Genomic DNA, 27390 nt, shown 5'->3' with positions numbered 1-27390 from the left:
TCTCCAGTCTTTGGCCACCGTTGCCTCTGCGGTGAGCGGCTCGGCCGCGCTTGCCCAATTTGTGCTCTGGGAAAGTTCTTAGCAGAGGCAGAGCACTTGTAGGGCTGGGTACAGGGCTGGCACGGGCACAATGGCCTTCGCTGGTGCTCCATCCCCCCGGTTCCTCCCGGGCCCCCCTAAAGCATGGCACAGCCCGGCGTTCCCCCCTCTCATTCCCAGCCACCGTCGTGCTCCGGCTCTTTCTGAGAAGGACGAGGCCAAAGCTGCGGCTCAGGTGTACCCCATCGTGTCTGGTTTTGCTTTCAGTTGGCGTCTACGTCAGCCCCCAGTACGGTCTGGCTCTTCATATTCCCACCAGTGTCCTGTGTCCGCTCCGTGCGTGCGCCGTGTAACGAATGTATGTAATGGGGGGCGTGGGGGGCTGGCGGCCGAGGCGTGATGCCAACCCATGGATGTTGTCATGTTTCTCTTCTGTTCTGGGGCGGGGGGAAGTCATGAGTGCTTTTTTTTTTTTTTTTTCGGTTTTTCTTTTTTTTTTTTTTTTTTTTTTTTTGGTTGTTTTGAGGGGTTCCCCCCCCCCCCCTTCGAGGAGACCTTTTTCCAGAGAACTGTAAATTGATGCTATCTGTCCTCGGCTCTGTGATAAAGCGTACTGTAGTCTGTGCTGTGCTCACTGCGCGCGGCTCTGCCTCCTCTCTCTCACCACCGGTCCTGACCCGCTTTGGGGGGTCAGAAGGAAGAAAAGGAGAAAAAAAAGGGGGTGTTGGGGTGTCTTGCTGTGGGGGCTGCTTGGGGGTAGGCAGGAGGACAGGCAGCCAGGCAGGATGGTGGGCAGGGGGTACCAGCAGCGGGGTGGGAGGGCAGGCAGGGGTACAGGCAGCTGGGTAGCGGGAGGGCAGGGGGACAGGCAAATGGGTGGGAGGGCAGGCAGGGGGACCGGCAAGGTACGGGCAGCTGGGCGGGCAGGGGTACAGGCAGGGTGTGGGCACCGGTACAGGCAGCCGGGCGGGCAGGAGTGCGGGCAGGGGACGGGCAGCCGGGCGGGCAGGGGTACGGGCAGGGTGCGGGCAGCCGGGCGGGCAGGGGTACGGGCAAGGGGCGGGCAGCCGGGCGGGCAGGGGTACAGGCAGGGGGCGGGCAGCCGGGCGGGGAGAGGTACAGGCAGGGGGCGGGCAGCCGGGCGGGGAGAGGTACAGGCAGGGGGCGGGCAGCCGGGCGGGCAGGGGTACAGGCAGGGGGCGGGCAGCCGGGCGGGGAGAGGTACAGGCAGGGGGCGGGCAGCCGGGCGGGCAGGGGTACAGGCAGGGGGCGGGCAGCCGGGCGGGGAGAGGTACAGGCAGGGTACGGGCAGCCGGGCGGGCAGGGGTACAGGCAGGGGGCGGGCAGCCGGGCGGGGAGAGGTACAGGCAGGGGGCGGGCAGCCGGGCGGGCAGGGGTACAGGCAGGGGGCGGGCAGCCGGGCGGGGAGAGGTACAGGCAGGGGGCGGGCAGCCGGGCGGGCAGGGGTACAGGCAGGGGGCGGGCAGCCGGGCGGGGAGAGGTACAGGCAGGGTACGGGCAGCCGGGCGGGCAGGGGTACAGGCAGGGGGCGGGCAGCCGGGCGGGGAGAGGTACAGGCAGGGGGCGGGCAGCCGGGCGGGCAGGGGTACAGGCAGGGGGCGGGCAGCCGGGCGGGGAGAGGTACAGGCAGGGGGCGGGCAGGGGTACAGGCAGGGGGCGGGCAGCCGGCGGGAGGCCCTGCGCGCCGGGCGCTGCCGAAGGCCCCCGGGGCGGAGCCGCAGCCGCCGCCGCCGCCGCCCATGGGCTCGGGGTCGCGCAGCCCGGCACGGCGGCGGTCCCGCTCGGCGCGGCGGGAGCGGGGCCGGGAGCGCTCCGGCAGTCGGAAGAGGCGGCGGCGCAGCCGGAGCGGGGGCCGCGGGCGGGAGCCGGGCTCGGGGTGAGCGAGGCCGGGCCGGGGCCGGTCGGGGGCCGCGGGGCCGGGTCGAAGGCGGGCGGGGGAGGCCCGGGGGTCAGGCACCGGCGGGGGGCCGCGCTCGGGCCCTCCCGCCTCCGGCCGGCCTGCAGCGGGGAGCCGGGCCTGCCGCCCGCTGACACACGGCTCCCCCAGCTCCGAGTCCGGCAGCGAGAGGCAGCCATGGAGGAAGAAGAGGAGCCGGAGCAGGAGCCGGGAGCGGCACCGTAGGAGCCAGAGGAAGCGCCGGTCGCGGTCCCGGTGTCGCTCCTCCGGCTCCAGCTCGGAGCGGGACAAGCGGAGGGCCCGGAGCCGGGAGCGGCAGAGGAAGAGAGATGCCTCCAGGTCGTCGGTGTCCTTGGCCAGCTCGCCCTCCCCACCGCGCTCCCGGGGCCGGGAGGAGCCGGGGCCGCAGCTGAGCCTGCAGGAGCGCCTGAGGCTGAAGGAGGAGAAGAAGAAGCAGGCGGCGCTCATGAAGGCCTTGGAGACACCCGAGGAGAAACGGGCTCGCCGGCTGGCCAAGAAGGAGGCCAAGGAGAGGAAGAAGCGGGAGAAGATGGGGTGGGGAGAGGAGTACATGGGTTACACTAACACCGACAATCCCTTTGGGGACAACAACCTGCTGGGCACCTTCATCTGGAGCAAGGTGAGCTCCTCTGTGCCCGCACCGGGGGGGCTGTTGGCAGGAGGTTGTGCCCCTCTGGCCGCACTGGGACCGAACTGGGCAGCACTGGGGTGTCCAGGAGGGGACGTTTGCATGAGGGAGGACCTCTGATACTAAGAGCAGCCACAGGAGAGCAAAGTGTTTTGTCCAGGGCAGCGGCTGTGTGTTTCTGACCAGCTTAGGGGTGTTTTACCCCCTTTCTCCTGAAGAACAAGGTCTGTAGCCAGGGGCTGTGGGATGAGGAGGGGCGTCAGGGTGCAGGAGGGGGACACAGACCTGCTGGGAGCTGCAGACTGAGTGCTGGGCAGTGTTTACTGGTTTGTTGGCACTCACCAGGTCAGGTGGCCTCCCTGGGCTCAGCCCAAGTGGCACTGAGGGGCTTCAAGAGTAGGATGCGAGAGATTTGGGGACTTTCGACAGGATCAGGGCTCACCAGAGCAGCAGAAGCGGGTGAATGTGGTGGCATTTGCTGGCTGGCGAGGGGCTGTAGAGGTCGCTGGATTTCATGGCCACCCTTGGCCACTCTGTTGCAGGCGCTGGAAAAGAAAGGGATCAGCCATCTGGATGAGAAGGATCTGAAGGAGAGGAACAAGCGAATCCAGGAGGATAATCGGCTGGAGCTGCAGAAGGTGGGCTCAGATGTCCCCTCCCTCCCACTGTCTGACAGAGAAACCTGTAGACAGCCCAGTTTTCCCAGTTGCTCACCTGGAATTCCCCTTGTTGTTATCACTGAGGGTGCCCGTAGGCGGTAGGATGTAGGACTGGGCACGGGGCACACAGCGTACTGACTTCTGCTGTGCCAGGGTGAGAAGGCTTTTTCTCTTGGGGTTGTGTCCAGCTCAGGTGGTGCTGAGGAGGGCAAGTGCCAGGTCACCACTGCGTTGTGCCTGTGTCCCCTGTCCTCCGACGGGCTGGCAGTGAGCAGCGAGCAGCCCGGCCCCACTGGCCCATGCTGGCTGTCCTCCTGCGTGGCTCCTGGCTCCCCGGGAACCTTACACCAATTGCAGGAGCTGAGTCAGCTCAGCAAGCAGGATTACGGCTCTGTCCTTGAACGGGTGTCCTGAGTGGGTGCCCCCTCCACAGTGACCTCATGTCTTCCTCTGCCCTGGGCAGGTGAAGCAGCTGCGCCTGGAGCGGGAGCGGGAGAAGGCGATGCGTGAGCAGGAGCTGGAGATGCTGCAGCGGGAGAAAGAGGCGGAACACTTCAAAACCTGGGAGGAACAGGAGGACAACTTCCACCTGCAGCAGGCCAAGCTGCGGTGGGTGTGCAGCTTCCTGGGGACGGGCCTGCCAGGGAGCAGAGGGCGGCAGGCACTGCTCACTGTCCCTCCTCTCACCCAGGTCTAAGATCCGGATTCGGGATGGGAGGGCAAAACCCATTGACCTCCTGGCCAAGTACATCAGCGCGGAGGATGATGACCTGGCTGTGGAGATGCACGAGCCCTACACCTTCCTGAACGGTCTGACTGTCTCCGACATGGAGGATCTGGTGGAGGACATCCAGGTGCCAGTGCTGCTGTCCCCATGCTGCCCCCGTTCCTCCTGCCTGTCCTCCTGCCCTCCTGCCCGGCTGCCTGTACCTCTGCCTGTCCTCCTGCCCTCCCGCCCGCCTCAGCATGCATGGCTGAGGGGCAGCAGCTCAGGGTGTCCCCCCTCCCCACTCCAGCTCTGCTTCCCCGCCTGCGGTGCGGAGCAAGTGCCTGATGTCCTCCTGCTTGTCTCCTGCCTACAGGTTTACATGGAGCTGGAGCAAGGCAAGAATGTGGACTTCTGGAGGGACATGACCATCATCACAGAGGATGAGATAGCCAAGCTCCGCAAACTGGAGGCCTCTGGGAAAGGAGGACCAGGTAAGTGAGAGGGAAAAGCCTGATGTGAGTGTCAAGGGGAGCGTGAGCAGCGGGTAAAGCAGGGCTTTGGGTCTGCCGTGTGCGCTCTGGCTCAGAGCAGTTCTCTGGGGTCAGCTGGATGGAGGTTGTGCGTCTGGTAGCCATCCCCTGTTGCGGTCCAGCCTTCCGCTGTCAGATGTAACCCTGGGCTGGGTGACGCAGGCTGAGCACCCGAAGACTGACTGGCTGCCCTTGCCTGTTTGTGCAGGAGAGCGTCGGGATGGCGTCAACGCCTCCGTCAGCTCAGACGTGCAGTCCGTGTTCAAGGGGAAGACGTACAACCAGCTGCAAGTGCTGTACCAGGGCATCGAGAGCAAGATCCGAGCAGGAGGACCCAACCTTGACATTGGGTACTGGGAGAGCCTGCTGCAGCAGCTGAAGGCTTACATGGCTCGGGCCAGGTGAGAGCAGGGACTGTCCCCTGGCCAGGGCTGTGGGAAGGGGCAGCACAGACACCACCGTGAGCAGAGTGGGGGAGGCACAGAGTTGGTGGTGGAGGTGTTTTATACCTTTTCTGAGATGGCTCGTTCTCCCAAGAGGGGAAAAGGGCTGGACAATCATTCCCTTCTCCAGTGATGATGTTTACAGTGAGGGAACCAAACTGGAAGGTTATTAAGCCCAAAACCGTACAAAACCCAGCAGATATCTACCCAGCGTGGCAGTGTCACAGCTCTGGGCAGCGAGGGCATGAGGTGGTTCTGCTGGGTGGGACCTGATGGCTCATCTCCTCCTCACAGGCTGCGGGAGCGGCACCAGGATGTTCTGCGCCAGAAGCTGTACAAGTTGAAGCAGGAGCAGGGTGTGGAGAGCGAACCGCTCTTCCCCATCATCAAGCGGGAGCCGGCCTCCCCCAGTGACAGGTACACAGCCCTTTCCTTGGAGAGCACAGCCATCCAGGCCTCTCCCGCGGGGCACCTGCGACGGAAAATGCGGCCTTGTGTTCCCATCCTTCCGTAGAGAGACCTCAGGTGAGCAGAGAACAAGGGTACCATCCCCGTCCCAGTTCTCTCTTGTCTCTTCCTTGCAGGCTGTATCCAGAGGAGGGCATCGTGGTACAGCCAGGGCCATCCTCGGAGCCGGAGGCCGAGCAGGATGCGGAGGCCAAAGGAGAGGCAGAAGGAGAAGCTGTGCTGATGGAGGAGGACCTGATCCAGCAGAGCCTGGATGACTACGATGCAGGGAAGTACAGCCCCCGGCTGCTGGGCGCCAACGAACTGCCCTTCGACGCTCATGTGCTGGAGGCTGAGGAGGACACGCATCGGCTGCTGCTTCTGCGTCAGCAGCTCCAGGTCACAGGTAGGAGCCCCCCGGGCCAGTCCTGCGCTCACCGGCCTCCCAGGCGGCACAGAGGGTGTGCGTGTGCGTTGGGGGGCAGGGCTGGAGGGGGACGCTACCCTTGGAAAAGGGGGAGTAGGAGCTGGATCTGGAGGATGCATCCAGAGCTGGCCTGGCAGGGGGATACACCCAGGCCGGGAAGGGTGCCAGGACCTGGACGAAAGCAGGGAGCTGGGGCTCAAACTGCTGGTGCTCCCCATGGGTACCTGCGCTGGAGCCTTCCCCGCTCCCAGCCGCACCACCGAGCTGTTTGGGCTGCGGGCAAGTGGGAGGAGTGTTGTGGATGAGTTTTCCAGCACAGCTCAGCCTGGTGCCTGCCCAGAGTCCGCAGGGTGGTGTGCGCATCTCCACACCCAGCTCCACATCCCCTGCCCAGGATCTGCTGCTCCTTCCCTCTGCACGCTGGGGAGCAGCATCCCCACAGCCCAGGCCTGGCTGCAGGACTGGACATCGCCTCTCCTCCCTACAGGTGATGCCACTGAGAGCGCTGACGACATCTTCTTCCGTAAGGCCAAGGAGGGCATGGGTGCAGATGAGGCGCAGTTCAGCGTGGAAATGCCCCTCACAGGCAAAGCCTATCTCTGGGCTGACAAGTACCGGCCCCCGCAAACCTCGCTTCTTCAACCGGGTGCACACGGGCTTTGAGTGGAACAAGTACAACCAGACCCACTATGACTTTGACAACCCCCCCCCCAAGATCGTGCAGGGCTACAAGTTCAACATCTTTTACCCCGACCTCATCGACAAGCGCTCGACGCCCGAGTACTTCCTGGAGGCCTGCCAGGACAACAAGGACTTCGCCATCCTGCGCTTCCACGCTGGACCGCCCTACGAGGACATCGCCTTCAAGATCGTCAACCGGGAGTGGGAGTATTCCCACCGCCACGGCTTCCGCTGCCAGTTTGCCAACGGCATCTTCCAGCTCTGGTTCCACTTCAAGCGTTACCGATACCGCAGATGAGGGACTGCTCAACTCCCTTCAGCCCCCCTGGCACAGGGGGTGGGCAGGGGGGGCTCTCAGCCCCTGTCACAAGCACTGCTCCTGAGGGTTTTCTCTGCCCTTGCTTTTATCCCGAGGGACCCTGAGACTTTGGTATAAATAAATAGGGGTTGTTTAAGCCATGGGATCTTCTGCGTGGGCACCCCACGCTGCTCCGTACCGTGTGGCTCTCCTGCATGTCATCACCTGCCAGTACCATGCTGGGCCAGCACTGGGAGCTCCCCTCCTCCTCTGGGGGCTGAGTAGTGTGTGTGTGGGTGTCCTCATCCCTACACCTCTGGGGTGTGTCACCCCCTCCCCACGTGCCGTCAGCCCTGTGTGCTCCGTCGCCTATTCCAGCCCCACACCAGCCTCCTCCCAGCCCCACGTGCTCCCAGCACCAGTGCCAGACCCGTCCAGCCCAGACACTTCCCAGCTGCAGCTACAGCACCCTTTGCTCCATGAGCACAGCCCTGCCCTGGCGGTCCCCCTGCCCTGAGTGGCCCCGTTCCTGGCATGTTCCCCCTGGGATCCAGCTTCCCCACAGCCTGGGAGCGCCGCCACCTCGCTCGCTCGCCTCTGGCTGCAGGATGAAAGGGTTCAACGGCTGCGTCCGGCAGCCGGAGGAGAGGGATGTTGGATGGGATATATCTCCTTAAAGGGGAAAATCCGGTTTCCGTGGCTGCAGTTCCACCCACCCAGTGCCTGAGCAGCTCTTGCTCTTGCTGGGCAGTGGAGGAGGGTGTTCCCAGGGGTCCTGAGCAACACTCGGGTGGGTTTCAGGCACTTTGGGGAGCACTTGAGGGCTGAGCTGGGACTCACTGGCCTTGATCCCTCCAGGTGATGGCCTTGGGGGGCAGCTGCACCCGTCTGGGTGCCCCCACGTGGCCCCAACCCCACCAGCTCTGGCCCCTCGAGGTGTCCCCCCCTCGGTGCCGAAGAGGTGCATGAGTAATGCCCAGCAGCGCAGCCGGGAGACCTTGGCCTTGGCCATGAGCTGTCACAGCGAGGTCGTTTCCTTCCCCGCGGGCCTCACTGCATCCTGCCCCCCCGTACAGCCCCACGGCTTGGGGGGTGCCCAGGTTCCCTCTGCTCTGCCCTGCTGGGGGGGCTCCCCGGCCTCGGGGGCTGCCCTGCGGCTGTCGTTTCCCCCCATAGCTCAGGAGGGGCACCCTGCCCTGCTGCTGCCATCCAGCCCTGCAAACGCCCTGCGGGCTCCTGTGCCTGCCAGAGCCACCCACCCGCGCTGGGTCAGCCTGCCCAGTGGCAGGGCATGGGGGAGACCCCAACCAGCCCAGCCCCGCATGCAGGTGCCCCTTCCCCATCCTGCCAGACACCCCTGGGGCCAGCGGCTGTGTCGGGACGGGACGTGTCCCCCGGCATCTCCTTCCTGTGGGCTATTTAAAGCTGTTGAGCGGCTGCTTGGCGCGGGGGATGTTCAGGGCCTGAGCTCAGTGCAGGAAGCATGCGAGGGTCTGGCCAAGGATGACTTCGGAGGGAATAAGGAGAAAACTCCAACCCCAAAGGCAGTGGTTGGGTGCCCTCCCTGCTTGACTGCCTGGCAGAGCCCCCTGCCCACGGTCCTTTTCCCTGCCGGGCATACACACAGTGGGGGCAACCCCCCAAAACCATCCCGCTGCATCCCCAGCCTGAGCAGGGTCCATGTCCCCGCCCAGGCGCTGCCCTTTCCCCACTCCCAACTTCAAGCCGTGGATGGAGCCGGAGCCCGGGGGGCTGCCGCAGCCGGGCACCCACCACGGCCGGCCCAGTGGCTGGATCCGGCTGGAGCCCTGGGTGTTTTTTTCCAGCCCTGCCTGTTCCCCGGGCTCTTCTCCACTTCTCCCCCATATTTTGGGGGGAACCGGTTTCGTTCCTCTGCCTCACGGTTCGAGGGCTGGGTTGGGGGGGCACGGCTCTTCTCCGCTCTTGGGCGCAGCGACAGGGGCTCGGCCGGGCTCGTGCCAGGGTGGCAGCAGGTTGGTGCAGAGCTTCCTCCAGCACCCCCGCGCCCACATCCTCTGTGGGTGCAGCTGGAGGGCAGGAGGGTTGGCACACCCCAGCAGCATCCAGGCACGGCATCCGGCTGCTGAGCCAGGTTCTGCTGCGGTGGGGCCACTCCTGCTGGTGGCACGCTCCCGCTGCCAGGGCCAGCCACGATCCGGCTCTGCGGGTGGCCCCCCGGCTCCGACCGGTGTCACCCCCCTCTCAGACTTCTGCTGTGACAGCCCCTGCTCCCTGCCGAGGGATCAAGGGACTCAGGCCTCTGAGCATCACCCAGCTGCCCGCATGCCCCGGCCTCGCTGGCTGTGATGGGGTGCCCCCATATCACCCCTGGGTGGGCGATCAGTGATGGGGTACCCCTGTGTCACCAATGGGTGGGTGCTCAGTGATGGGGTGCCCCTGTGTCACCCCTGGGTGGGCACTCGGTGATGGAGTGCCCCTGTGTCACCCCTGGGTGGGCACTCGGTGCTTTGGAGCTGGACGGAGACGCCGGTGACAGGGATGGGCTCTGGCCCCCCCAGCAAAGCACGAAGGGCAGCAGCGGGTGGTGGCGTGTCCCCTCCAATGGCTCCCACGCTCCAGGACAGCGGCCGTGGGCAGGGACACGCCAAGCTCCGGGCCGGGGAAAACCGGGGTGCGATCCCCCCCGGCTCCGGGAGACACCCCGGGACGCTGCCGGGACCCCCGGCTCTCCCCACCCTCGGCCCGGGGAGTCTCAGGCCCCGCTGCGGGGGACAGCGGGGACGCCCCCCCCAGCCCGGCGGAGCGGTGCGCGTCCCACGGGGCGGTGGCACGGCCGGGCTGACACCCCCACCCCCCCCCCCCAGACACAGGAATCCTGCTCGGGTAAACAAATGAGTAACCCGGACCAGGGCCCGGTCCCGCTAAATATAGCCGGGCGGCGCGGGGCGGGGGTCCCGGCCCACCCGTGCCCGCAGCCCCGCGGCCCAGGTGCGGGGGGGGGCCGCCCCCGGCCCGCCCGGCCCGTGGCTGCCGGCGCCTTCGAGGCTGCCCCGGGCCGGCGCGGGGGCTCTGGGGGCCGGTGCTGCCGGGGCGGGGGGCGCAGCCCGGGCCGGGGGGGGGGGGCGGGGCGCGCCCCTCCCCCGGGAGCCCCGTCCGGGGCGGGGGAGGGCGCCGGCGCGGGGCCGGGCCGGGGCGGGGGGCGTGGGGCGGGACCGGGGGGCGCTACGAGCCCGGCCCTGCCCCCGCGCCCTCCCGTGGGGCCGGGCTGAGCCGAGCCGGGCTGAGCCGCGCCGGGCGGGTCCCGCCGCTGGGAGGTAGGGCCGGGGGGCTGCGGGGGGCAAGGAGCCCGCAGGGCTGGGGCGGCCGGACGGAGGGGGGCTGCGGGGCGGGGGGCGCTGGGACGGGGTGCGGGGCGCTGGCTCAGCCGCCCGCTTTGCGCAGAAACCCGAAGAGCTGCTGCGATCCTCCGGGGGGCGGACGACGGTGACCCCCAGGCGCGGGGAGAGACGGGGACGCGGTGCCCCCGCTGTGCCCCCCCTCGGCTGCCTGTCCCGGGACCGGGTCGCCGGGGCCGGCACGTCCCAGGCTTCGCCCCGGCACCAGCATTTGCTGTCGGGGCTCCCCCCGCCGGGGCGGTCCCGGTCCCCCCGAGCCGGTTCCCCGCGCAGCCCCCGGCCCGCTCCCTCCCGGCAGCGCATCCCGCCGGGGGGTCCGAGAAGGGCCGGGAAAGGGGCTGGGGGGGGCGGAGGGGGGTGCCCAGCGGCAGCTTCCAAGCCCTCGAGATGCCGCGATGCTGCGGCCGGGAGCGCGGGGGCTGCGGGCTGCCCCTCCCCCCCCCCATGCCGCCCTGAGGGCACAGCACCGGCCCTTGCATGCAGGGGGGCCCAGGGCGACCCCCCCCCACCCGCCACCCCCCTGCCCCACTCCGGGAGTGCACGGGTTGGGGAGCTCTGCATGGCCACAGCAGGGACAGGCAAGGACAGCCACCGTCGTCCCTGCCCCCCGGGAATGTCCTGTGCCCCGGGGGTCCGCGGGGGTCCCTGCTCCGGGTCAGGCCAGCTCCCCCCGCAGTCCCTGTGGTGGCTGTGGGGCCGGGGGCGGATGCTGGGGCCCTGCCGAAGTCCCTGTCCCCATGACGTGGCCGCTGCTTTTCGCATCCCAGCTGATGGCCTTGAGCTGATCTGCTGCCCAGAGAGCCCCAGCCGGGAAGGGGGGGCGGTTGGTGGTGGGACCACATCCAGCCCTGGCATCCCGTGGGACCACCTGCGCAAGGGCCACCAGGCTGGGGAGGCAGAGGGGGTACTGCAGAGAAAGTCCCTGTCCTTCCAGGACAAGGTGGGACGGGGCTGTCCCTGGAGAGGTCCAACAAGCGAAGAGGAGGGACTGGATGCAGAAGGGACAAATGCAAGCGCACTAGGGCATCTTCTGCACAGCTCCCTGCGGCTGAGCACCACGGCCTGGGTGCCAGAACCCGGGGGGGGGGGGGCATGTGGGGTGCAGGACACCTGGTTTGGGGTCCCTTTGCAGGTGTGCGGTGCCGCGCTGCCCCCAACCCTCCCTTGCCAGCTCCACCCCGGCCTGATCCTGCCAGCCTTGTGCCAGTGCTGCCCCAGGAAGCTTGGGGAGGCAATGGGCTGGGGTGGGAGCTGCACCGATAAGGAGCAGCCTCCCGCGCTCCTCATGTCTCTTTGCCTTTCCCTCGCTAACCTCGGATGTGGCCGGGGCAGGAAGCCGTGCCCGGTGGAGGCAGGGCAGCCCGGGGTGCAGCTGCGGTGTAACGCCAGCCCGCGGGCTCACCCCGTGCCAAGAACCCCATTAGTGCCCGCACTGGCCCCGCCGCCGCCTCGCAGCCTCCACAGCCTGTTTCGGAGATGGGGATGTTCCCCCAGCGCCTTTTGCCTTTGCTCACAGCCAAACCCTCGCCCCCATGGGATCTCCCTGGGAGGTGGGTTTGCTGGATCTAGTAGCCCCAAACCCAAGTGCACAGGGTTGGCAGGGATGAGCACCAGGCTTGGGGTCTTTCCTCCACAGGACTTGCCATCCCCACGAGCATCCTCCTGCGGGGAGACATCAAGCGAGGAGCCCCCCGCCCCCACACAAACCCCTTCCCGTCATGGTGTGCGCAGGGTTCAGCTCGCTCCCAGCTGCGCTGGCACTAAAAGGCCCCTCTTTAATATTTGATTCCCTCTAAGTGCTGCGCGGTCCCAGGCTGGCCGAGCCAGCTCCGCGCAGGGTGGCACCTGGTGTCCCCAGCCCTGCTGGCAGCTGGTGGTGGGTGAGGGTCCAGGTCGTGGTTGTGCCAGGGCAGGAGGGGTGGATGGCGGGGGATGTGGGTGATAGCAGGGTTTGGGGTGTGCAGCATGGAGCTGCCAGGGCTGGTGCATCCCCCCCCCCCCCACCAGACGCTGTGGGGAGAGGGGGTCGGGTCCTGCTGCACCGAGCCAGTCAGCAGCCAGGAGCATCCCATGGCTGTGAGTCCCTGGGTGATGGGTCAGCATCGCCCTGTGGGCTCCCGAGCCCCCCAGCCATGCTGGAGTAACCTGGGGCGGGGGGAGCACCCACTTGGGGACAGCACCCCAAAAGCGTGGGCAGGCACGTGGCAAGGGACAGCCAGAGTGGGACCTCCGAGCTGTGGCATCGCTGTGGGGCAGGGGGGGAATTTGCCACCTCCCAGGGAGGGGAATCCCAGGGGACACAGGAAAGGCTGGTGGCTCCTCAGGGAACCGTCGCACTGTCACACAGAGGCCTGACCGCATTTCTCAAGGGGACCGACGCCTTGGGGGCCACCGCCACCATCCCTCAGGGATCCGAGAAAACAAACAGCAGCAAGTTTTCGCTCTTGTTTCGTGGAAAAAGTGGGGCCATGCTCGCGCTGGGGCAGTGAATCACCACCACACTGGGCCAGCCGCCCGCGCTGGGATGTGGACAGGGATGGGGATGTGCCCCCACCACCCCCAGCCCCTTCCCTGCTCGCCAGCAGCCCGTGGTACAGCTGGGGACAGGGGGAGGGCAGAGGTGCTGCCATGCCAGGGGGGTGCCAGCACCCTCGGTCCTGCAGCCTGCCTGGATGCGGCCCCGGCGGGGGATGGTGCAATGCCTGGCCCCATCCCAGCCCCAGGACGGGCTGTGGGATCAGCACCCGCCTCGGGTGTGCGAGGGGGCTCCCAGCCCTGTGGGTGCCCTGGCACCGGGGGCTGGGAGGGGGTGGTGAGTGGTGGGTGCCAGGCTGTTGGGATGTGGCGCGGAGCTCACCCATGACACGGGGACACAGATGCAGGACCAGCCGCTGCGTTTGGTGCCGATCAGGGCTGGCTTGAGGTTTGTCTTGGAGATGGGGATGGAGGGCAGGTGGCAGTGCCACCCTGCATGAGGGGGAGGCAGCGGTGCCAGGACGCCTACAACGGGGTGGGGCAGGGTCTGTGCGGAGGTGGTGGGTCAGGGTACAGCTGGGCATTCCGTGGGGACCACTGGGCTGGGAACGGGGTCAGCCAGTAGCGTGGGGACGGGGAAGACAGGCTGGCAAGGACATCCACAGCCTGGAGAAATGGGTCCCAGGAGGAGAGGAGGGGTCTGGTTCCCGCAGGGGGTCTGGTCCCCACTGTTGCCATGCCTCTGCCCCTTCCCACATCACCCCATTTGCAGCCTGGACTAATTAGCGATGGAGGTTGCAGCCCTGCGGCTTCCCAGATGCTGGATGCTTCCCAATCCCGGGTCACCACCGAGCGAGCCAGTGTGACATTGACCGGGCTGCCCACGACCGCAGCTTTCCTCGTGCACCCGCCACGGCCGGTGTCCCGGGGACAACCCCTCAGCTGCAGCTGTGGTAGGGCAGGGGGGGGACACAGAGAATGGGGATGTCACACGTGCACGCCAGCTGCGTGGCCCATGGCTGTGGCCTGGCAGCAGTGCCGGTGCCAGGGGGGTGCAGCACACAGCTCCAGCTGTGGCCATCCCATCCCGTGCCTCAGTTTCCCCACCTCGCTGTGGGCATGGGGCCTCTCCCCATTGAGCCGGGGGGGGGGGGGGGGGGGGGGGGGGGGCGGGGAGGGGGAAGGGCGGGGGCTTGGAGTGTCAGGATCCGGCCCTAGCGCAGCTGCCCTGTGCCTGCATTCCCCATCCTTCAGGGCAGGTCCCCCCATGCCGAGGCAGAGGGCAGGTGGCCCTGGAGGTGTCCGGCCACGTCCCCCGGGGCAGGAGGGAGCCGGTACCATCAGAGCCAAGCTGCCAGCACCACACTTCTCCAGACACCCACCACGCTGGGTCACAGTCTCGTGGAGCAGCCCCATGTGGCTTGCAGCCGGGGACAGTTAATCCCATCCAGCTGTGGGGCTGGGGCCCTGCACGCCTGCTGCTGCTGCTGCTGCTGCTGCTGCTGCTGCTGCTGCACCCAGAGCGGTGCCAGCCAGCGCGGGCCGTGGTCCTGGTGTGGCATCCCCCTCCCCCACCCCTGCGGTGCCCCATCTTTGCAGGCTAAGGATGGGCGATGGGTGGGCTTGCGCATGGCAGACCCCTCCTAAACCTGCCTCCTTGCTCCCGCAGGGCAAGGCAGGATCAGTGCCGGCAGCGGCGGAGGGCACACGCCATGGAGCTGAGCCGGGAGGGCGCCTGAAGCTGCTGGAAGGAGCGGGATGGGGTGGGGGGGATATGGAGCTCCCCAACGGTAGCAGGGCCGGCCCGGGCGGACACGTGCTTCGGGGCGTTCAATGCCAGCGATGGCCGCACCGGCGCACAGGCCAGCATCACCTCGCCCTGGTTCTCCACGGCCTTTGGCCTTATCGGCCTCTGTTCCCAACCTCTTCGCCCTCTGTGTCCTGCTCAGCTCCTCCCGCAAGCTGTCCAGCCAGGCTCGCTCCTCCTTCCTCGTCTTCCTCTGTGGGCTGGTGGTCACAGACTTCATGGGGCTGCTGGTGACAGCCTCGGTCATCATCCCCTACCACTTCATCAAGTTCACCTGGGCTGAGGTGGACCCTGGCTGCCACCTCTGCAACTTCCTCGGCTTCTCCATGGTCTTCTTCGGGCAGTGCCCGCTGCTGCTGGGGGCCACCATGGCTGGCGAGAGGTTCTTTGGCATCAACCACCCCTTCTCCCGCTCCACCAGCATCTCCAAGCGCCGCGCCTGGTCCATCGTGGGGCTGGTGTGGGGGTTCTCCTGCCTGCTGGGGGCTGCTGCCGGTGCTGGGGCTGGGGGCGGTACACGCTGCAGTACCCCAGCTCCTGGTGCTTCCTCACCCTCCTGCCCGACACTGGCAACGTCATCTTCTGCCTGCTCTTCGCTCTGCTGGGGATCTTCTCCGTGCTGCTCTCCTTCATCTTCAACACAGTCAGCGTGGTGACGCTCTGCCGTGTCTACCATGACCGGGAGTCAGTGCAGCGGCGCCGGGGACAGCGAGGTGGAGATGATGGTGCAGCTGGTGGGCATCATGATCATTGCCACCATCTGCTGGATGCCCCTCCTGGTGAGGCCCCAGGTCTGGGTGTTGCCCCCTCTGTGTCCCTTCTGGGTCTTGGTACCCCGCCATGCTCCTCCTGGTGAGGTCCCCATCCCACATCCCTGCTGGTGAGGCCCCTGGCTTGGCACCCCGGGTGTTGAGCTCAGCACCGCTTGCAGGCAGAGTGGGTGCTCCTCAGTAGCAGGTGCCCCAAACCAGCCTGAGACCCCCTCTGCAACAGGCTCGACACCCAGTCTGGACCCTCAGCATCTCCCCCACCCCAAAGCAGCTCATGGGCTCTGTGTGGACCCCCCCTGCTGATACCTTGCCCCCTCCATCCCCCGCAGATATTCATCGTGCAGACGGTCCTGCAGCAGCTGCCGGCCAGTGGCCAGATCCAGATGCTGCCCACAACAACGCAGAAGATGCTGCTTATCTACATCCGCATGGTCACCTGGAACCAGATCCTGGACCCCTGGGTCTACATCCTCTTCCGACGGGCCGTGCTGCAGCGCATCTACCCCAGCCTACGCCCCCGGCCCTCCATCCTCTCCCTTTACCCCGTCCTCAAGCCCTCCCTGCGCCGCAAGCTCACCGCAGACTCCGTCCTGCAGTAGCAGCCCCCAGGGACAGGCACCGCGGGAGGGGGCGAGGACCCCCCCATCCCACCCATCTGGGTTAATTAATTGTCCCTATCACCTACATCCATGGGCCACCCCAGCCTGGTACTCAAGGGGGGTGGTAGGGGCCATAGGGGTGCTCCCCCATCCCCATCTAAGTGCCCCCCCCCCCCCCAATAAAACACAGCTTTTGCAGCTCTCTGTGCCTGCTGGGGTGAACACCTCGCGGGGGGGGGGGGGGGGGGTACGACCCCATTCCCAGCCAGAGCAGCAGCCAAAGCAACAGCCCTTCTCCTCCAGTCTCTGCTTTAATGAGCCGAGCCACAGCCGCTTCCCACCACGTTTAGGGGCTGAACAAAGGGGGTCCTTTGTGGGTGGGGGGGGGGCTGGATGCCCTGCTGCGCCCCCCCCCCCCCTACCCCGGGACTCACCTGGGTGCAGCTCAGGGTGGGGGGGAGGCAGGATGGGGATCCCCACCAGCACTGACAGCACCAGGTGGGGTTGGGGATGCAGGGAAGGGGCTGGGGTGAGGGGCACCGCTGCCCTCCCCCCCCCCCCCCCCCCAGCGCTACTCCTGCCCCTGCTTGGGGTGGCAGACAGCTGCCCACACCTCTGCCACGAACTCCTGGGGGAAGGCGAACTCGCCCAGCACCGAGTCCAAGCCACGGGCAAGCTGGGCTGCGCTGGGGCTCTCCTTCGCCGCCTCCACCATGGTCGAGGCTGGGGAGGACGAGAGGCAGGCTCAGCGGTGGGTGGGGGTCCGGGGTGGGCTCCCCCTGCCCCCCCATTGCACTCACCCAGCTCGCTGTCACGGATGCCCATGTAGCTCTCCAGCAGGTCATCCACCCGCCGGGCGGCTTCCTCCTCAAAGGGGCTGGGCTGGGGGCGAGAGGGCCAGGGGGTGGGGGGCATGGCCCAGGGACCCCCCCACACTCCCACGGAGCTGTGCCTACGGGTGCTGCACGTGTGGGCACCCAGCAAAGCACCCAGCGGTGGTGCAATGCAGGGGCCACCCAGGAGCATGGGGCCGTTCATCCCCCCCCCCCCCCGGGCACAGTGTGAGCGCCCGTGGGCTCAGGGTGGGGGTCTCTGGGTGGGTCTTACCCCTTCTTCCAGCACAGCTGGTCCCTGTGCCCTCAGCCGCAGCGTCTCCTTCCCACTGGTCACTTTGCCCTCGCTTGGGGACTTGCTGCTCCGCATCCTCTGCCCGATCATGTCTGCACCCCAGGTGGGGAGCGAGGGGGGGGGTCAGGGTGCAGGCAGGGCCTGGCACCCCCTGCCCCTCACTGCCCACCGCCCCAACCACCACCCAGACCACGTGTGTCCCAGCACCCTGCCAGGCAGGCCGTGCCTGGGCAGGGGTGCTCAGGGGCAGTGCAGACATAAGGGACACCCATGGGTGCAGGGTGGGGACGCACACAGTTACAGGGTGCTCGTGGCCCCTGCACCAAAAGGAGTGGGGGTACCCACAGGGAACACAGGCAGGTGTGGGGACCCCCTGAGGAGTGGGGTGCTCTGGGGTACACAGGGGGGTGGCAGACCCTGGGGGCCACCCGGTCCCTGGGGAGGGGGTTGCAGGGCAGGAGGGCCACAGGGGATCAGCCTCCCCATGCGCTTCCCGGGGGTCCCCAGGGCAAGAGCAGGGGACACCCCTTGACCCACCGAAGGCTTTTTTGGGCTGCACCAGGCGGAGGGTGAAGGGCTGAGCCCGGGGCAGCTCCCGTAGCATCCGAGCCACCTCGTAGTGACGACAGCCCACGATGGTGTGGTCATTGATGGCCTCGATGCTGTCACCCACGCACACCGTCTGGATGCGGTTGATGATGCTCCCCTCCTTGATTCTCTGGGGACCGCGGAGGGGGACACAACAGATCTAGCCCCCATCCCACCCTGCACAAACACCCCGCCATGGTCCCATGTCCTCTAACAACTGGATCAAGCAGGGAGGGAGGGTGTCCCCCCCATCAGGTCCCGTCCCCCCCGCAAACTGCACCATGGCAGGGCTTGGATGGACCCAGGGTAGAACTGGTGGAAGGGGGGGGAGGTCAGGGAAGGAGGATGGCCCCAAGGATGTCACCCAGCATCCTGGCAAGGCCCCATCCTTGATGAAATGATGAAACTCATCAGTGACGCCCACCTTGATGAAAGCGTAGCCGGCCCCATTGTCCGTGATGGTGAGGCCAAGCGCATCCTCCGTTTTGGTCACCTCCACCTCCTTCGTCTCACCACGGACGTGGGCAAAGATGAAGTCCTCCAGGCCGATCTGTCCCCCCAGCAGCTTCTGCATGTCTACTTTATGCGTGTTGAGCGTGCAAAAGAGGATCTGCCCCGGGGAACCCTGTCATCAGGGGCTGAGGATGCCCGGGCAGGGCAGGGGGTATTGGTGGTGCTGGGGCAGGAGCCACCCATGGGTGGATCCAGCCAGGTCTAGGTGCTGGGGGGTCTAGGGACACCCAGTCTGCCTGGGGACCCAGCACTGCCCGCTCCCTGTACACTCTTCCCTCGGCTTCAGGCTACGCAGCTGCTGGCATTAGCCAGGGAATAGGCAGCCCTGGTTCCCTGCCCACGTGCTGGGGGGAAACTGAGGCACGGAGCCACACAACCACTCCCCGGAGGGGACAGTACAGCCCCGAAATTAAAATGCCCTTTTCCAGGTTATTTTAGAGGCTGCATTTGCCCAGAGCTGCGGACCCACAGAAGGGCTGGCCACGGACAGTGCCACCAGGTTGGTGCCCCACCTTTTGGGGGCAAAGCCCCCTCCCCGCACCCCAGCAGCCACAGCCCCCTCACCTCAGTGGGCGAGATGCCGAAGACCTCCGCAATTTTGGCGTAGAGCTCCTTGACATTGGTGAAGCCCTCGATGCGCCCTGTGGGGCTGCCGTGGGCCAGCTGCGTGTGAAACACCAGCCTGGGGCGGGCACGGGGGGGTCGGGGGGCTGCGGTGCCCTCAGTGGCAGGTGGCTCGGGGGTCCCTGGGTCCTGCCCCACGCCGTTCTCCATGGGGCTGCCCTCCTGGGGCTGCCTGCTGATCCTGCCCGCCCGCCGCATCCCACTGCCCGCACCGCTGAATTATAGATGGGTGCTGGCTCCCAGCTCTGCCGTAAGGTGATCCCCGGGCCTGGGAACACGATCCGGTGGGGCAGGTCACCCACCTGGGATCAGGTGAGCTCTGCCACCTCTGAAGGGCCCTGGCCAGGCTGGAGGAGGTGGGAGAAGAGCCAGCACAGAGCCAGCCCCATCGCCCCCCCCACCCCGCCAGCTGGGGTTGGGGGCTGCAGCAAGGAGCTCGGGACCTTCCCCCCTTGCTCCACACCACAAAGCTGGTGGGATCTGGGCCAGGAGCAGCTCCAAAGCCACCTCTGAGCATGAACACACGGAGCCCAGACCGGTTGTTCCTCCAACATTTATTTGCTCCCATCTCCATCCCAAGCCACAGGGCCACCAGGAGAGTCACCTACAGAGCAGGGACCCGGCCGGCGAGAGACGAGCGGTCGCACACCAGCCCCAGGTTAAACCCAGGGCCAGACCGACATAGTGCTAGTAAGAAAATAAGACACTCTCTTCTAATTACAGAGTCTGAGATTAGTGACAGGCGGTCCTGGGGACGGCCAACCCCAGTACCGCACGGCCGGGACGCGGCTGCTGTCACAGTGGTCCCACAAGGCAGGATGGGCTGGGGCAGGGGGGCCACCCCATGGGCTCCCCACCGAGGAAGGGCTCGGTTCCAGCTGCTCTCCGGCATCAAGGTCTTGATTCCATTTTTTTTTTTTTTGCCTTCACCCCTGCAGTGTGCGGGAGCTCCCCTGCCTGGCCCCAGAGGTGTGGGGGAAGGCAAGGTGACAGGCAGGGTGACATAGGCAGGGGTCTGAAGGCACCCGTGGGGGAGCAGCAAGGGGCTGCTGGAAGGTTCAAGAAAGCAGGAGGCAGGCAGGAGAAAGCCTGCCACCCCCCACCTGCTGCAGGACAGGGGATCGAGAAGCCCCCTGGGCTGATCTAGGGGCCAGGAGGCAGCACCAAGCCCCAGGGGGCTCCCGGGGCACCCGGCTGCCCCCCTCCTGTCCCAGGCTGGGTGACAGCAACCCCCCGGGTCACCCCGAGAGGCTGGTTCACCTCCAGGCCAGTGACCCCCAGGCACTAAACTGGCCACCGGACACCTTGGGGGTCTCTGGCTGGCCGAGGCAGAGCTGCAGGAGCCGGGAAGCTGACAGGAGAGCAGGGGGGATGCTCACGCCCACCACTGAGCACCTCGCCCAGCACCACGCCAGCCGGGGGCTCTCAGCCCCATCACTGCTTGGTCCCCAGAAGCTCGAGGTCCTCGGAGACGGTGCACCACGGGGTGCAGCCACGCCGGGGCTGGAGGGGGTCCCAGCTCACTTCTCCAAGCGAGGTGAGCGGGGTGGAGGGGGAAGCAGCCGGACCACCAGCAGAGACTGTCCCTTGCATGAGCTCCAAGGGACAGGGCCGTGGTCCGGCCGGCCCCGGGCTCCGGGAGGGACTGGTCCTCTTCACAAGTGTTCACTGAAGAGGGAGGAAGGCAAAGCTGAATTACGAGGGGCTGGCTTCTCTCCCCAACAGCCACCCAGAGGAACTCCGAGTCCCTCTGCCCACACCTTCCCTGCTCAGCTCCCATCACCCGCCCTGCCACAGGCTGACCCGGTGGTCCCAGTGCCCTCCAGGACCCCTGGGCTCTGGCCAGCCCTACCCAGCTCACCTGGCTATCCGGGACAGGATCTCCTTGATGCGCACCACCAGCTTCTCATGCTGCAGCGGGTTGCTCTCGATGGCACTGTGCAGTTTGGCCATGTAGAAGTCCAGAGTGCTCAGAGTGGGGGTTTCACCGGTGCCTGTGAGGTGGCAGCCCAGTTATCAGGGCCAGCAAGTCCCCATCCAGCCTTGCCCATCACGCTGGGGACTAGGGAAGGGACCCTGCGCACCAGGTACCCTCTCCTGCAGCAGGAGAGAGCTGGCACAGACAGAACCCGAGAACAAAAGGATTTGGGCTGATCTCTGCCTTGCGGGCACAGCTGGGGCTGTGGCTCTGGAGGACATTCCCAGCCTGTTCTACCTCGTTACAGGGGAGCCAGCTCGCTGTCACACCCCTGGGCTCCCCAGACAGCCCCCCCAAAGTGCTCCAGGATCCTTCCCCACTGGCAGATGAGCTTTTATCACCACCCCATTGCCCCTGCTTGCACCACGTGCAAAGCCCCAACGACGTCCCTCCACGTGGCCACCGGGTCCCAGCAAGCAGGCTGGTCCCCACAGCTGCCCCAAACTCACCAGGGATGGGGAGGGAGGCGAAGCTGGTGGTGAGAGCCTGCCGCACGGACTGGAGCTGCTGCTGCAGGGCCAGGGTCTGCCTCTCCTCCTGGGCCAGCTCCTGCTCCAGCTTCTCCTTGGCACAGTTCATGTTCTCCGTGTGCTTCTGCAGGATGGCGTTCTGCTCCTCAAACTCCGTGTTCATCTTCCGCAGGCGCCGCAGCTCAGCCTCCCGGGCTGCCGGGACCGTGGGGTGTCAGCAGGGGTGACCCTTCTGGCTGTCCCTCATCCCAAACCCAATTCCTTCCCCAGACATGACTCTTCCAGGAGGCTCAGCGTCACCAAGCCCCAGGCTCCAGCCAGGATCTGGCCCACCTATCCAACCTCACCAGGGATCTCTCACCCAGCGCCAGTCGCGGTCCTGCCCCCCGGGATGCAGGCTGCTCCGGCAGCAGCATTGCTGGCTGCAGTGCCCCCCATGCAAGATGCTGCAGCACCGGCAGCCCCTGCCCCACAGCCCAGCCCCTCACCTTTGTTTTGGTCCAAGAACTCCTCCGTGAAGATGGGCACATCGAAGGTGGAGAAGGTGTCACTGCACTCGCCAGCCTGGGGGATGGGAGGAGACGGATCAGGCAGAGCTGAGCCCACCCAAGGGGACCCCACCTCCCTGGGGCTGGGCAGCCAGGAGGCACAGGGATGGGGCAGGCAGGGAGGACAGCTATGCTCTGCCTCCAGCCGCTTCAAGCTCCGCTTCAGCGGGAAGCTGGTGCCTTGAAGCACAACCCATGAGTCTCCCTCTGCCCAAACCCCGCAGTGCCACATGCCTTGGCTTCCCCCCCACACAGGCAGACCTGCTGGGGCCTCACCTTGTGCGGGTGCCCATTCAGCAGGGTGTTCACCGCCGCAGAGCCTGCATCCTCTGGAAAGGAGGAAGGAAGTTATCCCTAGCAGCCAGCCCAGCATCCCCCAGGAGGTCTGGCAGCACTTGGCCGGACCCTGGCAGCGATGCCAGCAGCCACTGCTCCCATGACCCACCTTTTTTGATCTTCTTCTCCTGGATCTTCTCTGTGCACATCTTGTAGGCTTCCGATTGCTGGTATTCCCGCAGCTCCTTCATGTACTGCTGCTTCTCCCGCTCCGCTTCGTCCAGGTACCGCTATGGTCACAAAGGATCATAGAATCACAGAACTGTTTGGGTTGGAAGGGACCTGAAAGCCCACCCAGTTCCAACCCCCTGCGGTGGGCAGGGACACCCCCCACCAGCCCAGGTTGCTCCCAGCCCCATCCAACCTGGCCTTGGGCACTGCCAGGGATGGGGCACCCACAGCTGCTCTGGGCACCCTGTGCCAGCATCTCACCCCCCTCACGGTGAAGAATTTCTTCCTATCATCTAAATCCACCTTCTTTCAGCTTAAAACCATTACCCCGCGTCCTGTCACTACAGGTCCTACTAATAAGTCTGTCCACTCAGCCTGGCCCGGCCCCAGGCTCCCCAGGGGGCTGCAGACCCCACTACTCGAGACCCAGCTCCCACTCACCAGCCCACCAGTACTGGGACAAGCTCCCTTTGTGGAACTGCAGCCTGAGAGCACGCACAAAGGTTTGGGGTGCAGGCTCCGGAGCATGCTGCCCAGCCCTGGGGGTCTCTCCTGGGGGCTGGTACCTGCTTCTCCGAAAGCTGCAGCTTGCTCCACTCAGCCCCCAGCATCTTGGTGATCTCTGGGAAGGGCAGGTCAGGATGCTGCGTGCGGATCTGCTCGCGCCGCTCGTTCAGGAAACGCACATAGCCTGTCACAGGGGCTTTGGGGCCATTGGGAAGGATCTTCTTCCTCTTCTTGCCCTTGGGCCACCCCCTCTTCTTCACCGGCTGGCACCCAGCGAAGGGAAAGGGACAACCCATCACGGATCAGTGTGCACGATGCCATCGCGCCGGCAGGATGCAGAAGCAGCCTGGGGACCCGCCTGGGCCTCCTGTCCCTTAAGGGAAGGTCTGGACCTTCCTTCAGGCCACGGCTGCAGCCAGGGGCTTGCCCGGCTGTGCCTGGGCTTCGGTAGAGCGAGCAGGACAGCCCCAGGCTGGGCAACACAGACCCTGCTCCCGGGAGCTGCGTGGGGAGGGACACAGGCACCAGAGCTCACCTCCTCCTCACCATGCGGCTTCTCACTGCTCGCCCGTGCTGACTCCCCCTTCTCCTGCTTGATGGCCACCAGGAAGTTTCCATGCTGAGCTTTGCCCGTGGCATGCCTGCAGGCAGAAAGTACCCATCAGAAAGGGCTGGGAAACTGCCGGGAGTGATGGTGACACATCCCCCAGCAACGCGGCCTTGCACTCGTCGGAACCCCCAGCTCCCACCCACCCAAACAGCCCCCAAACCTGCTAGCAGCCCTGGAGCCCCTGTTCCCCTGCGAAGGGAGGCCACGGCTGAGGGATGGGGCTCGAGCAGAGCCCAGCACCGGGCCAGCAGGGCAGTCCTGGGCACACAAAAGCTGCCCCAGGATCCACTGATGACCTCGGGACCTCTCAGTGATATTTGTAGGGGGGCCAGGAGCTGCTGGTGCTGCTCTTGGGGGCAGTTAACAGCATCGGTCACATCCCTGTGTGCCACCAGGGCTTGGGCGCGCACCTCCAGGACTCCCAAGCAGCACAAACCAGTTGCTCCTCCCCTGCAAGGGAGGAGTTGCCACGGGGTGTGGGTCCTGCCTCCAGGGGCACCACCTGGAAGCATCATCCACACCCAGCACAAGCGCTGCCAGGGGTAAGGAGAACCCTCAAGGCAGAGGACGAGGGCAGGGCACCCGCTCGACCCGCTCCAGCCACAACCGATCCATCAGGTTCCTGCTGCCTGTGCCGCTGCCGCAACGCACGGAGCCACCTCCGAGACGCACCAAGCGGCTCTAACGCAGGGCTGGCGGCCCCGACTCCTGCTCTCCAACTTGCTGCCTTGTCTTTACAGATCAGCATCTGCCTTCAGTGGAGGACGTGTGTCCGGCACCTGGGTCAGCAGAGCCACCCTGCCCCAGCCGAGCACATGCAGCCCCACTGCGGCATCACCCTGGGGTTCCCCAAGGCTCCCCGGTCCCTTCTCCAGCTGGCTCCATCCCACAGCGGAGCCCCCGTCCTGCTAGCATCCTTTGGCAGCTCCTGCCCCATCGGAGCGTGTCCGCTGGGAGCGTGCAGTCAGGCCCCCGACGCGGGGGGAGCCGCCAAGGGCTCGAGAGATGCAGCAAACAGCACTCGCTTGGGTTTCATCCAAGTCACGAGACACAGTAACCAGCACAAGGCCAAGCAAAAGCCCCAGCAAAGAAAGAAAACGCATACTGAAAGCCAGCCCGATCCTCTCACCTCTTTTGTGTCACTGTGTAACCCCAAATCCCCACAGAGACCCCAGCCTACCACTGTCAGGTCGCCACCCGTACCAGCCCCCCTCGCAATTAATTTGACGGGGGCCCTGTCCGTAAGCCCCCGGGGACAGCAGCTGTAACCGCACCGGCCCTCGCGGGCGGCTGGCACAAGCTGCTGCTGCGGGGTCCCATCCGGACCGGCCCCCCTCACCCCCTGCCACTCCCAGGAAAGCCAATGGGAAGGGGCCAGATCCTTTCTTCTTCCAGCTTCTGGGGGAAAACACCCCCCCCCCCCCCCCCAGAGGCTCCGTGCAGGCAGGGCCAGCCTCAGGCTTTCTCGGCTCTGATGGAAATATTCCCGGTGATGCCCGTACAGCACCGCTGGCTCCGCCGCCACCCCCCCGCCTCTGCCCACCCCCCCCCCGCAACCCGGATTCCTGGCGTGCTTGAAAAAGTAAAGTTATTTCAGGCAAGATTCCTCCTCTTATCTGAGCCTCCCCCGGCCAGCTCGCTCCGGCACCCGCCTCCTCCCACCCCAGCGCCCACGCTCTCGCCCCTCTGCCAGACGGGTGGGCTGGCACCGCTGAGCCCACCAGCCGTGTCACCCCATGCCAGCTCAGCACAGCGGCCCAGCACCCATACCGGCCTTGCTCGCACCAGATGCTTCTTTCATGCCAGGTCTCCCCCCACCCCGCAGCCCCCCCTGGGTGGGAGCAGGCAGGCAAGGGCAGAGCTGCACAGCAGGGATGGGGGTCCCCAAAACACACAGAAGACCCCCAAGGCAAGGGTGGCCACCCCTTAGCAAAGGGCCAGGGCACGGCTGGGGTGACGCAGGGCAGCTCATGGCACGCAGGGCTTGGGGGGCCCTGGAGCACGGTGGGGGGGCACTTACAGCATCCCGGCAGGCAGCTGCTTGGCGCTGTGGGCCATGGGTCCGGGGGGGCCTCTCGGGTCAGCACCCCTGAAGGACAGACCGGAGCTGGCACCCACACCCCGCGGGGACAAGGCTGGTGCTGCAGCAGCTCCAAGGGGGCAGGTGGGCGACCCCCCCACACCAAAGACCCCCCCGCACAACCCGCAGGGAGCCCACAGAGCCGCCCCAAACGGCATCGCCTCCCCCATCCAATCCCGCCCCCCACCTCCCCCAGGCCCCCACGGGATCCCCCCACCCACAGGACCACAGGACGAACCCCCCCCCCCCCGTCTCCCCCATCCTCCTAGCACCCCCCCGCTGCTCCCCCAACAGGCTGACCCCACACATGGCCCCCACAACCCCCCCGCACGGGGGTCCCCAGCAAGGACCCCCACACACTCCGCGCCCCCCCCCCCCGGACCCCGGCCTCCAGCACTGCTCCCCCCCCCGCACCGGGGTCCCCAGCAGGGCTCCCCACCCCCCCGGCCCCGCAGCACTGCTCCCACCCCGTATGAGGGCCCCCCCCACCCCAGACTCCCCCACTCACGCCGCGACCCCCGCCCCCCCCCCCCAACTTTCCTGGCGCCGCCGGCGCCCTTCGCCACTCTTCCTCACCTGGCCACGCCCCTCTATTATTATGTAAACTAAAGCTCGCCTCGGCGCTTCCGATTGGCCGCTCGCCCCCAGCCGCGCAGCCCGCCGCCTAACGCGGATTGGCTGGAAGGGTTTACGTTCGAGGTAAGCGGCGGAGAGAGGCGGGGCCGGCCGGCACGGCGCGCGCGATTACGTCAGGGTGGGTGCGCGCGGCAGCCTGCCCGGCCAATCAGCAACCGGCCCGGGGACGGGAAGCGCCGGGGGGCGGGGCCCGCGCCTTAAAGGGGCCGCGACACAGCGCGTCCGCCCCTGTGCCCAGGGCGGGGAGTTCCGGGAGGAGACCGCGGGGAGGTCCAGCGCCCCCAGTATCCTCCCGGTAATCCCAGCACTCCCCGCGAAGGGAGTACCCACCGACCCCCGTACTGCCCATGCTGCCCCTAGTGACCCCAGTACCACCAGTACCGGCTCCAGTCACCTCAGTGTCTACTCAAGAGGAGGTCTCAGTGCCTCCAGTACCCGACGCTGCTCCCAGTGAGCCCAATACGCACCCACGCGGGGCGCCCCCGTGATGTCAATAGTCATCCCGGCATCCCAGTCATCCCAGTACTCCCACACTTCTCCCAGTGACCGTTGTGCCTTGCCCACACTGCTCCCAGCGATCCCAGCACTGCCCATAACAGTCGTGGTCACCCACCCCATTACCTACACGAGGGGAGGTCCCAGTCATCCCAGTACCACCGCACTGCTCCCAGTCACCACAGTACTTCCCAGACTGGTCCTGGTCACCTCATTACTTACTCACGAGGAGATCCCTGTCACCCCAGTACTTCCCATACTGGTCCAGGTCACCCTGGTACCTAGTCAAGAGGAGGTCCCAGTCACCCCAGTACCACTGCACTGCTCCCAGTCACCCCGGTACTTCCCATGGTGGTCTGGGTCACCCTGGTACTTACTCAAGAGGGATCCCAGTCATCCCAGTACCACCGCACTGCTCCCAGTCACCCCAGTACTTCCCATTCTGGTTCGAGTCACCCCATTACCTATACAAGAGGAGGTCCCAGTCGCCCCAGCACCTCTGCACTGCTCCCAGTTACCCCAGTACTTCCCATACTGTCCTGGTCACCCCATTACCTACTCAAGAGGAGGTCCCATTCACCCCAGTACTTCCCATACTGGTCCTGGTCACCCCATTAGCTACACAAGGGGGCCCCAGTACCCCCGCACTGCTCCCAGTCACCCCAGTACTTCCCATACTGGTCCGGATCACCCCAGTACCTACTCAAGAGAAGGTCCCAGTCACTCCAGTACTTCCCATACTGGTCTGGGTCAACCCATTACCTACACAAGAGAAGATCCCTGTCACCCCAGTACCCCCGCACCGCTCCCAGTCACCCCAGTCTGCACCCGCACGAAGGGCCCGCATGACGCCAGCAGCCACCCCGCTGTCCCAGTGC

General features: G+C 66.3%; 4 protein-coding genes across 5 annotated transcripts; 2 read left to right on the top strand and 2 right to left on the bottom strand.

The window, feature by feature from the left end:
* The first annotated feature begins 1751 nt into the window (after positions 1-1751).
* CACTIN (cactin, spliceosome C complex subunit) lies at positions 1752-6957 on the top strand. Its single transcript, XM_055805989.1, is given in 11 exon segments — positions 1752-1936; positions 2108-2597; positions 3149-3244; positions 3729-3874; positions 3957-4119; positions 4348-4465; positions 4713-4905; positions 5242-5364; positions 5532-5800; positions 6309-6439; positions 6441-6957. Coding segments are annotated over 11 exon segments (2226 nt in total). The 5' UTR covers positions 1752-1799; the 3' UTR covers positions 6801-6957.
* A 5268-nt stretch (positions 6958-12225) lies between these two features.
* Positions 12226-16030, top strand: TBXA2R (thromboxane A2 receptor). The gene is given in 7 exon segments (XM_005240846.4): positions 12226-13605; positions 14322-14456; positions 14458-14571; positions 14573-14953; positions 14956-15162; positions 15164-15238; positions 15559-16030. Coding segments are annotated over 6 exon segments (1077 nt in total). The 5' UTR covers positions 12226-13605; positions 14322-14426; the 3' UTR covers positions 15829-16030.
* A 252-nt stretch (positions 16031-16282) lies between these two features.
* On the bottom strand, positions 16283-18879 carry GIPC3 (GIPC PDZ domain containing family member 3). The gene is made up of 6 exons (XM_027791575.2): positions 18622-18879; positions 17969-18154; positions 17494-17674; positions 16936-17048; positions 16629-16710; positions 16283-16551 (listed from the first exon to the last, which is right to left on the bottom strand). The coding sequence occupies exons 1-6, from the start codon at positions 18877-18879 to the stop codon at positions 16400-16402; spliced, it is 972 nt and encodes a 323-aa protein (XP_027647376.2). The 3' UTR covers positions 16283-16399.
* A 339-nt stretch (positions 18880-19218) lies between these two features.
* On the bottom strand, positions 19219-26340 carry HMG20B (high mobility group 20B). 2 transcript variants are annotated; one of them, XM_055805882.1, is made up of 10 exons: positions 25958-26340; positions 25322-25390; positions 23227-23332; positions 22751-22954; positions 22123-22243; positions 21954-22006; positions 21618-21693; positions 21109-21324; positions 20543-20675; positions 19219-20349 (listed from the first exon to the last, which is right to left on the bottom strand). In XM_055805882.1, the coding sequence occupies exons 2-10, from the start codon at positions 25357-25359 to the stop codon at positions 20337-20339; spliced, it is 960 nt and encodes a 319-aa protein (XP_055661857.1). In that variant the 5' UTR covers positions 25360-25390; positions 25958-26340; the 3' UTR covers positions 19219-20336. The 2 variants fall into 2 exon arrangements, with proteins under 2 accessions (XP_055661857.1, XP_055661856.1); XM_055805881.1 differs by having other exon boundaries at positions 25322-25393; positions 25925-25963.
* Positions 26341-27390: the final 1050 nt, after the last annotated feature.

The sequence above is a fragment of the Falco peregrinus genome, chromosome 5, assembly GCF_023634155.1.
Source record: "Falco peregrinus isolate bFalPer1 chromosome 5, bFalPer1.pri, whole genome shotgun sequence".
In the NCBI taxonomy this organism is placed as follows: domain Eukaryota; kingdom Metazoa; phylum Chordata; class Aves; order Falconiformes; family Falconidae; genus Falco; species Falco peregrinus.
Note: the sequence above shows the minus strand (reverse complement) of the source record. Positions and strands in the feature narration are given on the sequence as shown.